Source organism: Eupeodes corollae, chromosome 3, assembly GCF_945859685.1.
Source record: "Eupeodes corollae chromosome 3, idEupCoro1.1, whole genome shotgun sequence".
NCBI classification, from domain to species: domain Eukaryota; kingdom Metazoa; phylum Arthropoda; class Insecta; order Diptera; family Syrphidae; genus Eupeodes; species Eupeodes corollae.
In genome coordinates, this window is record NC_079149.1 from 139,392,695 (window position 1) to 139,406,997 (window position 14,303).

At 35.3% G+C, this 14,303-nt stretch overlaps 3 protein-coding genes and 1 long non-coding RNA gene across 4 annotated transcripts; 2 read left to right on the plus strand and 2 right to left on the minus strand.

Annotated features, from left to right (window-relative positions):
- Window positions 1–143: 143 nt before the first annotated feature.
- Window positions 144–3,407, plus strand: LOC129948968 (uncharacterized). The gene is made up of 3 exons (XM_056060133.1): window positions 144–1,525; window positions 1,597–2,191; window positions 2,725–3,407. The coding sequence occupies exons 1-3, from the start codon at window positions 551–553 to the stop codon at window positions 3,222–3,224; spliced, it is 2,070 nt and encodes a 689-aa protein (XP_055916108.1). The 5' UTR covers window positions 144–550; the 3' UTR covers window positions 3,225–3,407.
- On the minus strand, window positions 3,325–4,421 carry LOC129948970 (uncharacterized). Its single transcript, XR_008781985.1, has 2 exons — window positions 4,283–4,421; window positions 3,325–4,223 (listed from the first exon to the last, which is right to left on the minus strand). It is a non-coding gene; the product is annotated as an uncharacterized LOC129948970 (long non-coding RNA).
- Window positions 4,217–6,466, plus strand: LOC129948969 (uncharacterized). The gene is made up of 3 exons (XM_056060134.1): window positions 4,217–4,809; window positions 4,869–5,161; window positions 5,350–6,466. The coding sequence occupies exons 1-3, from the start codon at window positions 4,743–4,745 to the stop codon at window positions 6,349–6,351; spliced, it is 1,362 nt and encodes a 453-aa protein (XP_055916109.1). The 5' UTR covers window positions 4,217–4,742; the 3' UTR covers window positions 6,352–6,466.
- LOC129948967 (exocyst complex component 2) lies at window positions 6,431–10,215 on the minus strand. Its single transcript, XM_056060132.1, has 10 exons — window positions 9,989–10,215; window positions 9,321–9,935; window positions 9,158–9,257; window positions 8,986–9,100; window positions 8,412–8,546; window positions 8,197–8,341; window positions 7,979–8,142; window positions 7,483–7,922; window positions 6,710–7,426; window positions 6,431–6,655 (listed from the first exon to the last, which is right to left on the minus strand). The coding sequence occupies exons 1-10, from the start codon at window positions 10,095–10,097 to the stop codon at window positions 6,517–6,519; spliced, it is 2,679 nt and encodes an 892-aa protein (XP_055916107.1). The 5' UTR covers window positions 10,098–10,215; the 3' UTR covers window positions 6,431–6,516.
- Between the last annotated feature and the right edge of the window lie 4,088 nt (window positions 10,216–14,303).

Below are 14,303 nucleotides of genomic sequence, written 5' to 3' on the forward strand. Positions count from 1 at the left end.
ATGAGTTGGAAAGCGAACTAGTTTAGTAACAATAGCTCTGAATACGTTCATTCTGTGCAAGAAATCGAGAAGGCAATTTGAACGAGTCTACTGTCAAGAATGACACTAACACAAAAAACGTCAAAAAATAAATCGGCGAAAATTATATACGTTGTTTAGGAGTCACAAATTAGAATTGTTTTTCGATATTTTCATTTTAAAACTTTATCAAAGAATTGTTTTATAGAAATTATATATACATGTTTTTATAACCTGCTCGCCGATAAGTGTTTTCTCAAACAATTGAGTGATATGTTTACAAATTTCAATAGTTCAAAATTTGCGCAATCTAAGACGAGAGTCCATACAAATTCTTCATATTTGTAAATAAAGAAGTGTTTAATAGGCTTTTACCGCATTTTAATAAAAAAGTGCAATTTTTTTAAATTGTGAACTTCTTTCCTAAAATCAACTATTGTTTGGCAAATTCTACAAACCATAAATTATTTTTGGACCGGGCATTTCTTTAGCCAAAATAAATGTCATTTAAAGCTCTTTCACTTATCACAGAATGAATGCAATAAGTCTTTACGTATCAACTTCCAGGATAATCCTGCAACATGATCCTAGTTCGTGTGACCAAAAATTATCAGAACTTTACCGCCTTGTCCCGTATTTGAGGCAATCTATTTCGTGTGCAGTATGCGGACGCTTATTAAAAGACCCTTACTCACCGAAGGAATCAAAGTGTCAACATAATGTATGCCGTTTATGTGTAAGGGGAAGGAAAAACATACGGCCTTGTTGCAATTCGTGTAAAGATTGCCAAGACTATAGAACTTATGAAGAAAACAAACAAATGCGTATTCTCATTCAGTGTTACAAGAGCTTGTGTGAGCATATTATGTCTACAGCACTGTACAGCTTCATCTGCAAACAATCTTTTCAAACAAGTAATGTGACCACTGGCGTCATAACTCCGCATTTAAGTTTAGTAGAGTTGATTGAAGAAGGTGCAAACTTTGAGGATATACTAATGGCGTTTACTGCAGAACTACCCAAACCATATGTAAAACCAGCGGTAGTTGTTCCAGTGCCTGCGGCGCCATCATCTTCCGCTCACACAGTACATACATCGCAGATGCCGTTGCTAATAAAACAAGAGTTTCCATTAATAGATATTTCTCGATCTGTTCCTATGGTCGTCCCACAAAATCAAACATCTCAGTCATTATCGTTTCTTAAAAACTCGGCAGCAGTCATAAGTTCTACTTCAACAAGTGCTCCTTCTGTTGTAAGCTCTTCCATGAAGTTAACCCAACTCAATAGAACCCCAAACTTTGTAACGCAGCACAGAACTGAAAGTAAGCCGGGTGTAATGGTGACTCCGGCAGTTGAAGCTCTGATGACACAGCAAGTAAGAAACCCACCACCAATAAAAACCGTTTCCAATGGAACAGCAATGTATTCTGTTTTGTATACTGGCATCGGTAACAAAATAACTATTAAACGAAAGACCGAAGTAGAAGAGGAGAATGCGCCGAGGGTAATATATTAAATAATATTAAAAATGATCTGCTTTAATTTTGTGAACTATTTTATTGTTTTTTTTTTTAGAAAGCGGTTGCGCCAACTCTCTTTCGTCAAGTCAACAAACAGAATACTAAACGACGAGGATGTCGATGTGGCAATGCCACGGCCACACCTGGCAAACTTACTTGCTGTGGACAGAGGTGTCCATGTTATGTAGATTCGAAGTCTTGCATCGGTTGTAAATGTCGGGGATGCAGAAATCCACATCGACCAGATGGTGGCAAAGTAAGGCCAGTTATACCCGAACTAGCTTGCTACGAAATTCACATGGCAGATGATAGCCTCAGCCCGACTGCATCCAATGCACCAGTCGCTAAAGATACAGGTTCAACCAATCAATTGTCACCGGCAACATGTTACAAACCTCGTAAAGATTACACTTCGAATGATTTTCCCGTAAGTTCTAGAATTACAGTGACACCAATAATGTCCAGTATAGGAACGATTTCCCATCGAAATCAAACAATAAATACGGCGACACCGCAACAGCAGAATGTGGTTAAACAACAACAGACTCTAACAGCCACCAACAAAGTACAAAGGGATCATGGTTTAGTGCAATTGGAAAACCTTTCTAAAGAATCTCTCTTGATTCAATCACCAGAAGGCAAATATCAAGGTATGATTCTTCTTTTAATAAAAAAAACTATCACTAATTGTCTTCAAATTAAATTGTTGAACAAATTTTAAGCTCAGATATAAACATTTTTAATCCACAACGATCTTTTATCATCATTGGTAAATTAATAAAAAAATTCAAATTTTTTTTTCAACTTGAAAAAGTTTTACATTATTCTTCGAAACAAACAACACGCTTTCAAGCTTTTTCAAATTTTTGAGTATTTTATTTTATAAACAATAATAAAAGACCGATGTATGTGTATTGATATTAAAATAATAATTTATTGTATTTTCAACTATCAAATAAAAAGAAAATAAATAAGATCTCTGTAAATTTGTATATAATAACTGTTAAACTTGTTGTTTGGAATTGCTATCTTGAGTAGATATTTTGCTTTGAAATCAACTTTATTTGCTTGCTTAAAATATTAAGTTATTAATTTGAGTTTCTTTAGTCAATATTAATAAAATACTATGATGAACCTATGTAGCTTTTTGAAACTTAATATAAACCTTGTTTTGTCTTTTCAGTTGTCAACGTTTTTACATCTACATCCCATCAAAATCAACAGTCAATTAAAAGAATTCACTCAATCTCCCACAACAGTAATAATACATTCATTGTACCCAAATCAAACCAGCAAATGACCACAACAATTCATCAAATTCCGGAAATCAGTACTACGTTGCCACAAATAATTATGCAGCAACAATCTCAACAACACCAAATGTCACCAAATAATTGTTCTACATTCACTTCAAACACCCAACTTTCCCCGTTTCCAAAGCACAACAATGTTATAACATTGCACACAATGCCCTCAAATAGTGTTCCTCAATCCAAAAACTCAGCTATTTCTCTCTCCACATCTCCTGCTACCTTTACCTTATCCCCCATAATCGTTACTTCACCAAGCTCCTTTACATCGGATCTTTTTCAGGATGATGAGTTCTTGACAAACTCTCGAGACTCGCCGTTATCAATACCACACCCGCCATTACTGGAAGTTCTTGACACGAGTGAAATGTAATTGGTTTCCCTCTTACCTGTGCATACTTTCATCTCACGTAGATTTATTAAGATAATAATAAGTAGGTTTTTAATAACTTTAGAATAATGAAGCCTTAGATAATTTTGTACTGGAATGTTATAGTTAAATTTATTTTCGGTATTCGTAGGTACATACTCGATTAAAAACGAAGTTGTCCTTGAACGCTTGTTGTTTTAATGTCTAAATTTTACAATACAAAATTATATAACTAAGGTTATTTAAAAACAAAACTTCATCTTATGAATCTAGCTATAAATATTTAGGTTAAAGGATTAAATATATAAAATAAGGCTCAAGAAAAGAAAAAAATGATTATGAATAAAAAATACATGACTTAGATTTTTTAAATTCTCCGTTCTTTCATATTATTTCTTGAAAATTTTAATAATATCTCAAAACAATTTTTAATGCAGCTATTGATCAATTATTGACGAAATGACATCTATTGATTTACCTTTAACTCGAATGTCACTTGGAATTTTCAAATTTTTTAAAGAGTTGCTTAAAGTTAAGCATACATTTTAACAGCAACTCATCAAGACACACTAGTAATTGTCAATTCAAACTGGTTATAATAATACAAACAAATTAGAAATCCAACTATACTTATTAAAATATTTTGCTATTTAAATAATGTTTTTTGCGGCATAATATGCAATTATTTTTAAGAACACTTTGTTTTTGAATTAATTTTTTCGTATTTTGAATTCCATGAAAATACATATCTTATTGCAACGGAAATAATACGAACACATCCTCCACATTCTCGCTTAAGAAATACATCTTTATACACTCGAAGATCAGTACCTGCTATGTCTTGTGAAAATAAGAGTATCTTACTCACTTAAAACATCTTTTATGGTAAGTTCGAGAGTTGGTGTAAGTTTAAGAGCTGTTAATTAGACTCAAAACATTTCATTATGAGTGTCTAGAGTGTTTCCAGGATACCAAGATAAAGCCAAGATCTCACTCTCTTACCTGAAAACATGCATATTATCTACAGAACCAGCAAAAAATACAAAACAAAAGATTCAAACCTAATTTCAACTGCAGAAACAAACTTGAAAAATAAGAATTAAATAAGGACAAATTTCGTTTCGTTGGAGAAATAGATTTTCCAAATCTGATGTTATCAACCCACATCTACTCTGACAATTCTTCCAATTTATTATCTCGAGTTTTACGCTTTCTCTTATTTACACATTCGCCTTATGACGAAAATGTATTGTACTAGCTACTTGGAAATAACAACTTTAATCAATAGAGTGAACACACTGATGTTCAATGACAAGCACAGAATCTCCTCATAGCATGACCCTTGACCATTTTAAGATATTTAAAGTATTGAGGTGGCGCTCATTATCAGTGTTTCCATGTAGTATTCGGGTTGATTCTCATCGAGCTGCTGTCTGTGAATTTACATTTTCTTTCAAAGTGCTTTATAGTGATTGATTTAATAAAGAATTAAATAAATAAATAAACTCAATATTAACTAACATGAAACGCATTTTTTGTGTGTTTGCATTTTTATTAATTTCACACGTCGGATGTAGTTATGATGAGGGTATAAAGACGTGTAACTTTTGAGTTGAAATATTAAACAAAGAAAATTATTTTACGCAGGCGAAAATGTTGATTCCCAGGAAGAGGACTACTCATTGCCACAAGCTAATGTAGATGAACATAATGTTCAAGTTACAGAAAATCGTTTGGCGGCTCAGCTATTTGCTGTGCTCGAGCATTATAAACAACCAGACCCAGTTGGACTACCCGACGTTCCGATTCCTGATCCCATGAAAGTACCAGATATGGTAAAGAGCTTAGGCATGGGTACACTTAAAATGATGAATGTACAAGCACATGGTCTTTCTCAATTCAGAATAAAATACTTAAATGTTAACCTTAAGGAAATGAAGGTAAGTAAAAATTATTACAGAAATTTTAATCTCTTATTAATAACATTAATTACTTTATGTATCGGACGTTATGTACATTTTCTTAAAGTATGAAAAAGACTGGTTCCATTTTAATATTTAAAAAACTTTTTAATGAATGAAATAATGAGCTCATATGTATTGATATACAAATATTTTTGTGGTTTAAGGTAGATGCTGGAATTCAGTTGGACACGATGACAGTAAAAGGGTCATATACGTTGAGCTCTCTGTTTTCTTCCGCCCAAGGCCCATTTACAGTTGTTTTAAAGAACGTATTGGCAAAAGCTGTTGCCTCACTTGCAGTACAAACCGATGGTCATCTTACAACAGAGCAAATAAACATGGACTTAACCTTTTCTACAATGACAATGGATTTTCAAAACCTGGGATTTTTGGGGGCCGTATTTCAGAGCATTATTAATTCAGCTCCAAATTTGGTTTTTGATGCTATGAAGCCGCTTATACTCAAAGAAGTCGATACTAAGCTCCGTGAAGAGATAAATAAAAACGTTAAGAACGTAATGGGAGACCGTAAACTTCCAAACTCAATTTCTCCATTAGATATGGCTATTGCCGAGGGCCGAAAAAAGGTCCGGTCCATGGGCTACGATCCATTTTATGTCCAAGACTATAACCATACAGTTGGAATTTTTTCCGTTCAAATGGTCAACACATGGATAAGGGGTGTATCATCCTTCTACCGTGTGGGGGAGATGATAGTTGCAATGGAAAATAACACGGTCTCTCTTTGTTTTCAAGTGGGAACACAAAAAATAAGTGGAGCAACCCAATGGGAAGTGGGATTTGGATTAGGATTTATATCAGCAGTTGGCCATGCACAGTTTATGGTTCAGCATATCAAGGCCACTGTGAATATTAGTCAAGCTTTGGATACACGGAAAAAACCACAAATCAATGATCTTCAGATTGATCTTGGCAATATTCAAGTTCGCTGTGATGGAGCTGGAACCGCCGATTACGTTATGGAGTTTTTAGTTAATGTACTACCAAATATTTTGCGCTATCAAATAATGGATGCAATTGAAAATCCTATCAAGATGCGTGTTCAGGAGAAGTTTAACCAAATCGATGTAGAGCGCGCTATAAAGGATAATTTTAAAAAGTTCCAAGAATCCGGAAATGAATTTTCTTTTGATTTTAAACTGTAGTTATGTATATTAAAATTGTTAAAAATATGTATGTATATATATAAGAAAAATTAAGATGAAAATTAAAAAAAAAATACTATTTTTTTTAATAAAATTTGTTTGCTTTTAATAATAATTAAGGTGTTCTGCAAATTAGCGATTTAATTAGACAATTTTTTTGCTGGTTTATGGATTGACAACTGAAAAACAAGCGAAATGTAATTTCATACATTGTTTCACATCCTTAAGAATTGCATCAACTTGTTTACTTTGTTCTGCATTCATCTGGGGATTTATTGCATCAAGTGCTTCCACAAAAAAAGATCTGTAATTCCAAGTGATATCAAGATCACCCATTTCTATTAAATTAAATACTCACTTTGCTGTTTCGTTACTATAAAACTTAAGCACATCTCGCATTAGTTTGATGTCTACGTTCGCTTGTATAATTCCTGTGCTACTAAATTCTGTAACGCAACTCATGAGACGAGCTAACTCCTCAGCAACAGTTTGAATTAGTGGCTCCAGGATCGAACGCAAGAGTGATGGACAAATAGTAAATACCTCTGAATAAACGCCTACTAAATTGTCACAACACTCATGAGCATATGGGCGTAGTTTTCCAATTTCTACCTGATTATCCCATTGGAATCGGCCTAAGTACATTGAAGGCTCAATTGTTCCTACCAAAGGGTCCCCTTTATGTTCGACATAGGCCTCTAACAAGTTTGTAAATAGTTGATTTATAGAATAGCGCGACGTTTCGATTGCTAAGTTCGGTAAAGGATAACCGTACTTTACGAACACCGTGCCTATATGTGGAAAAAAACATTTATTGCAGTAGGCACAGTTTGCTAAGCAACAAAGCATTCGTTGTTCCCAAGACACAACTGATCCCCACATTTTACTGTCTGGGCCACTCTGTTGAGAGTTTGGAAACCCAAGCAGTTGGGATATAGTCGATGTATTAGCTTCATCGTCGTGGCTTTGAAAAGTCAATTCCTCAATTACTCCGCAGAATGTAGACAGCATTTCTTGCAGCCGTTGAGAAACCTCCCGCTGACCATCTGACTGAGGTTCTAAAAGATTACCCTCCCTAGAATAAAATGTACTGTTGTATTACATAAAAGTGAACAAAATAATTATAGTTACCTTATTTCGGGATTCATACAAGTATTTTGGCCTTCTTCTAAAGTCTCAACAATTATTTCCTCCAGCATAGATGGCAACAGCGTGGCACCCGGGAATTCATCAACTCCTGTTATCCAATTTTCTTTAGAGCCAAGCTTTTTGACTTTGTCATTAGAACGCTTGAAAATAATTGAAAAACAAAACAGTCGTACGTCGTTTATCAGCTTTTGAATAATGTCTAAGGCATTGTTTGGTAAATCTAAGCGTATCAATGTGGCGTATGTTATTCTAATGAAGCGTAAGCACTGTTGTATCCATGGAAGAAATTGATGTGTTGCAGACGACGATCCAATTGGCCACGATACTCCTGTTGTTTGGCGTAGAGAACGCAAGTCAGAAGCTATGAGTATAGCTACACGCAGATAAGTGCAAAACTTTTCTATAGCTGTTAAGATCATTCTCTAGAGTAAAAAAAGAAAACACAATAACAATCATCTTTTTAAATCAGCAAACAAACTTTAAAGTCTCCTGGTTTCGGATCGTTTTGACCACGCAGTTCCCCTGTAAAATAGAGCTGACCAAGTCGCCATAGATCAGGCAGTTGAGATGCAGCTATATCACATATTTCCTCACAAAAAACAACACGACTTGGTGGTTGATTGCTATCACGGTTCTTAGATTCTAAAAAGTTTTAATTTCATTTATATAGCAGAACTGTTTACAATGCAAACCTACTTTCTTGTCCGCTTTCTTTTGAAGTATACTGTTCGAAAGTTAACTTGAAGGTTGCTTCCAAGTATTTTGCACGAGCATCAATAGCATCCCAAGCAGGGTCTGAGTCTTTTAGCTTATTATTAGTTATGTTTCCACTTTGTTGTAGCTAAAATCAAGACGTTCATACAATACAATTCATTATTCTTTGTTAAAATTATTTTAACATAAACAAATACCTCTAAGCTGGTAAGAGCTTTAATACACTTTTTTTGCTGCTCAACACTTTGTGGCATTTTGATTACTTTTTCGTGAAGCTCTTTTCTGATTTTCAAAATCCGCATGTCAACTTCATCCAAAATTCTTCGAAAAATCTACAAGCAATAAAAACACATTTATAAATTTAACGACATTTTCAGTTATACCAATTTAGTGAATTTGAACTCATAGTTTTAATTTTCCGGTTAACCGTGTAACCTTTCAAGACACATCACCAATCTGCTATTAACATAGGATTAAACTAAAAACGATTTTTGATCTAAGATTATTAATAGATAATTAAAATGGATACATTCTGTTTATCATTATGTTCATAGATAAATTTGGTAATTTACAAATCAAAACTTTCACCCGTTTCCGAAATCGGGAGTAATTCAAATATAAACGTCAGAAGGGCAAGTGTCCCATTTAAATAGTAGTTATGGTATGCACCATTTATAAAATGTTTTGTTCAAATGAAAAGGAACACAATCAACAAGATATTTCAATTTCACAAGTCATATTTTTTGAAATAAAATAGTTTTATTAACTTACGGGCACTTCTGTTTTTCCAAACAAATTTTTAGCTCTCGAGTAATCGCTCACAAGGATATCATAGTCCCCAGCGGCAGCCCTTCGGTCTACCGAGTTTGGTAAAGAAAAGAGAAACCTGAAAATTGAACCAAAATAATCAAATTTGTTTTTAGAATAATCGATATTATTTTACTTATGCCTGGAAAGAGCCAAAAGAACGGCTCTAGTAGAATCCGCCTTTTCCTTCCTTAACAAAACTTCATTAAAAATATTGTTGGACTCAGAAATCGAATCTAAAAACATTGTATTATTAAAAAAAAATCAATAATACAAATTATATTATATTTTTTCCTTACTTTCAATTGATGTATGCAGAAGGGTTAATGGTTTGATTCCATGCACTCTTACATCTTCTTGAAACTTGTCTCTTATGTTCATAAGAGTATCAAGTTGATCTATAACTGAACCAGCGTTTGATTTCAGAAATGATAGTTGTCCCTCTTTCTGACTTTCTACTTTGCGTTTGAGATAAGACAGACCGGCTTTTAAATCCTCAAAGGAAGTAGCCAGGTGGTTCTCTAACAAAAACCATGAAGGGGAAAAATTCTCTTGCGATAAATCACCACTGTGGTCCGGAAAAAGTTCCCTCAAGTCTTCTGGAATTTTCTGCTCGTTTCCTTCAATCGAGAGACCGAGAGGATCCTCTTGTGTATAGCCAGTTTGAGTTAAGGTTCGTCTTCCCCATGACAGCGTTTGGGTTGGAGATTCTTCAATCCAAACTGCTGATTCTTTAAGTGGTCCAATTGTTTCGTGATACGCCCGAAATTGCACTGTGGATGTACCAACACCTCCGCTCAAAGTGGTGACGATGATATCCCCTTTTCCCTTAGCAGGCCCAGTGCGAGCAATTATTTTGTTAGAGCTCTTCCATTCTGCTGACAGAAGGCAATCGGACCCGCAAATTGTAAGACCTTAAATTATTTTGAGTCAGTAATACTTCAAAACAAGAAAAATAATATTATACCGATAAGATCATTTGATCTAGTTCCCAGAAACTCCCCTCGTATTGTAACTCGTGTTCCTGGAGGACCTTCTTTCGGTGAAAGACCAGTGACAACAGGCTGAGGTGCCATTTAATATTAGTATGTTCTTTTCTTTTTTAAATCTGTGTCTAACAAATTCATAAAATATAATTTTGTTGTAAAGGCAAAGGTTTGAAGGGAGCTTAATTATTAGTATATCATCAAATGATGTCAGATGTGACATTGACAGTTAGTAAAAATTATATCGTAGGGTATATATTCAATGTTCGTTTGAACTTTGAATTTTTTCCTGAATGCTGGTTTTTCGATTTCACTATTTTATATGATGTGTTTTAAGATCGAGTTGGACTTCAGTCTGATGCCCAATATAAATAAATTGAAACATACTTTTAGGGGGCGGTAATAGCTCTCATTGGTTTGCATCATTTAAACCATTGACATGGTAGAAACGGACTTTTGAATTCTCATACAAAACCCCCCTGTAAAGTAATTCTTACTCTTTACTTGTGCTTTCTCTCATGTGGGTTTGGTGGAAAAAATTATAATTAATTTTGAAACGCCACCTGTTTCTTCTTTGCTTTAAAAGCTGTTTTACTGTTATAAAATAAGTTTAATTAATTAATTTTTCAGATTGATTTCAATGATAGTAATAACTGGCTCGTCAAGGCAATCAAAAAGTGAAGTCACAGTAAATTGACTTGGAACATAAGTGTTTCACATAATAACTGGGCAGGTCTAACTAGATGTTAATGTGCCAAGTAATTTGTTGGTGGATGACTGATAATTGACAGTGTACTATCATGACTTTTACAGTGAAAAACAAAGTACTTTATTATCTTCAAATTTTATTTTAGAAGGAAATTATAAGCAGTTAACATGGCTAACAAAATAAGAGTTTGTATGGACACTGATAATTTAGTAAATATTATGCTCTTACATCTTTTGAAATTTCATTTATATTCGGTTAAATGAACGCTTATAATTTTAATCTGTCAAATATTCAAATGGATTGTGTAGGCTCCACCAACGGTTGCCCCAAAGGCCCCTGTGCCTAAGGCAACAGAGGTGCAGCCTGACATTGTAGCCTTGTTGTTGAGCATTCAAGGTCAACTAACAGGACTTCAAAGTCAGATAAAGGAGGGTAGATCATCTCTACTCTTTGTTGCCTGGCCTGGCGCAATTTAGATCATAATGGGCGCGCTGCCGGAGACGCGCCTAAAAGTCCTAGCTGTGAATGTTAATTCACTGATTAGGATTGAACGAAGAGCCAATATGTTCCAATTGTTGACAGACTACAGTCCCGATGTGTTTATGGCTAGCGAAACTAAGCTAAACCACAAACACAAATTGACTCATACAAATTACAATATCGTAAGAAGAGACCGGCCCGACTCCACTCAAGGGGCGGTGTCGCTCTCTTTATACGAAAAGGCATTAATTATAAAGTCGTATATAACAATGAATTGCGAAAACTCAAGACGCTAGAAGTTTGCGTTGTATGCATCTCTCTCACTCAAGGGAAGCGGATGTATATGATTGCGGCTTATGCGGCTGAAGCTCCACAGGTTACGTACTTTGCTTCAGAACTCGAGATTTTTTTTAGGGAACTGAAACTGAGCTTGGAACAAAACTATTTCATCTTGGCCGGTGATTTGAACGCAAAAACATGAAGGTTGGGGAAATCAACATCGTAATCCCAGAGGTAACCATCTTTTTAATTTGATGAATCTATATAGTGTTGAATATGGCGTCGACCTGCTGGCTACTGAAAAGCCATCGTATCCAAGAACTGGCTCCTTTCTTGATCTTTTGCTGTACGCCACCAGACTGACAGTTACAGACAAAGTCGTAACAGTAACAGTCGAGTACGACAGTGATCACAGCGGACTGGCTGCTGTAATGCACATTCCAAACAAACGCGTGGAATTGGAAGAATACGTTCCAACGTACTCTTACAATTACAGTAAGATGCGTTGGCCTCGTTTCACCAACGCCTTAGCGAGAGAACTTCGTTCGAGTGACATAGCCCCACCAAACAACAGAAACCTGACAAATACAGAAATTGACCAACATTTACAACAGATGGACGAAACAATAAAACGAACGATGGAACGGACAATTCCAAAGTACAAAAAACGGGACCAAATAGACGCTTACAAAAAAGCGGCAATTGACGCACTACGTAGGCACAAGAGTGGCTGCGTATAACAAAATTATTCCGGATAAACAGTTCGGGTTCAAGGCGGGTCATGACACAATTCATGCTGCGTCTAAACTCGTTTCTGATATCCAATGGAATAAATCAAAACAACAATGCACAGGTGCTGTTATGGTTGATTTGGAAAAGGCCTTTGACACCGTATGGTTAGAGGGTCTTTACCTAAAACTGAGCAGGTTTGGCATAAGCAAGCCATTGTTGTATATACTTTATGATATGCTTAACGGTAGAAAGTTTGTTGTCAAAGTGGCAATGTAACTTCTACCACAACATTCTCAATTAGAAATGGTCTTCAACAGGGAGCGGTGAATTCGCCGATTCTCTTCAGCATTTACACCAGCGATCTGAAAGGTAGTCTTACAGAGGCAATTGCGTACGCCGACGATCTAATTGCGTACAGAACGGCCCGAAAGGTTGAGGTTATTAGAATTCTCTTGCAGCGTGATTTCGACAAGATTCAGCGATATTGCGACGAAAATAAATGTCCAGAAGTCAGAGACAATTCTGTTCCGGACTCCGTTGGCTAGGGCCACGAGGGATACGTGCAAGAATTGGCGCAAGATGGTCATCGTTGATCTTCACGGGCAGCCATTAGCGAGCAAAAATGTAGTGAAGTACCTCGGTATCTGAGTGAAGGTAATTTGCTCGAATCAACAGAATTGACAATTTCGTGATAAAATTCGTTCGAGGTCACATTGCAAGAGCTATGTATGTCTTCGACCAACAATTTATTTTTCGAACGACGAGTATTTTGAAAGTGCACTCTTGAGCGGATTCATTCCACCAGAGGCATTCCTTTTTTAGATAGAATCGGTCTGATACTTTATAGATTGGCAGTTCTGCTAAAATATACCACGACAGACGACGAACCCTGGATAGGCGATTCGTGTAGAATCGGGACGTATGGCACAAGGCCTAGCAAAGCTCCTTCGGTCCAGTAGGGCTGTGGCCGAACGGGACCGAACTGATAGGGTGAAGCAGGAGAACCAGTTTTGGTGGCTTCAATAGGCACTTGATAGTGGGTAGTCGAGATTAAAGCCTTGGCTGGCTTACATACTTGTTTTATAGTTTTAGGGTTTAGTTTTAAGTAGAATAGGTATGGTGGCACAAAAAAAAAATAAAAAATAAAAATAAAAACAAAAAAATTAAAAAAAAAAAGAAAAAAAAGAACATGGAACATAAAAAATAAAAAAGATAAAAAAAAAACATACAAAAAAAAGACAATTAAATATAAAAACAAAAAACGTTAGATTTGCTGCTGTGGTTGTTCTAGTTTTAAGTAGTTTATTTGTAGAATAGGTAGTTTACGTTAGTTTTAAGTCTTATATTAGGGACCTTATTTTAAGTAGTTTTTAAGTAAAACTAAAAAGGATATTGGTATTAGTTTTTTAAATTTTCTAATTAATACGAAAATAAATAAAAATGAATTGAAGTTAAAATAGATCTTACAGCTGAAAGGCATTAGTAGTTAGTGTTATAGTTTATCTTAGAGTGTCTGTATGGGACCATTAAGTTAGTTGTAAGTTATGGATAATTAGGCTAGTTTTATGAATTTTTGTGTAGCTTTAAGATAGGATTAAGAATGAATTAATAAAAATGGATTTAAAAAAAAATTCTGGATTGTGTTCTCGTCGTGTAAAGACGTGTCAAGATTGATTATAAAGTTTTTGATTTTTAACCTAGGGAAAACAAAAACAAATTTTGAGAGTAGGATAATATCCTTTGTTTGCGGTCATGAAATTGTGCTCAAGGAGCTTCTCTCAAATAGCAAGGACATGTATTCGAGAATCATTGCTCGAAAGAGAAAACAAGTAGTTACAGGCAAGGGTGCGAAAAAAATTGCTGTTAAGCCAAACAACTCAAATCGCTTTGCTCTTCTGAACATGTGGAAAGTGCACGATAAAAATGATGAAAATGAAAAGAAAAGTTCGTTGAGTAACCCAAGGGCTTAGAAATTTAACCCTGCTGCTAATTTCTCGACGGACGCATCGAAGGATGGAAGCAACAAAAAAGACGACAGCAACCCCTCGTTCCCACCAATCTTCACAAAAGGCGTTTTATCGAAAACTCTATGGATT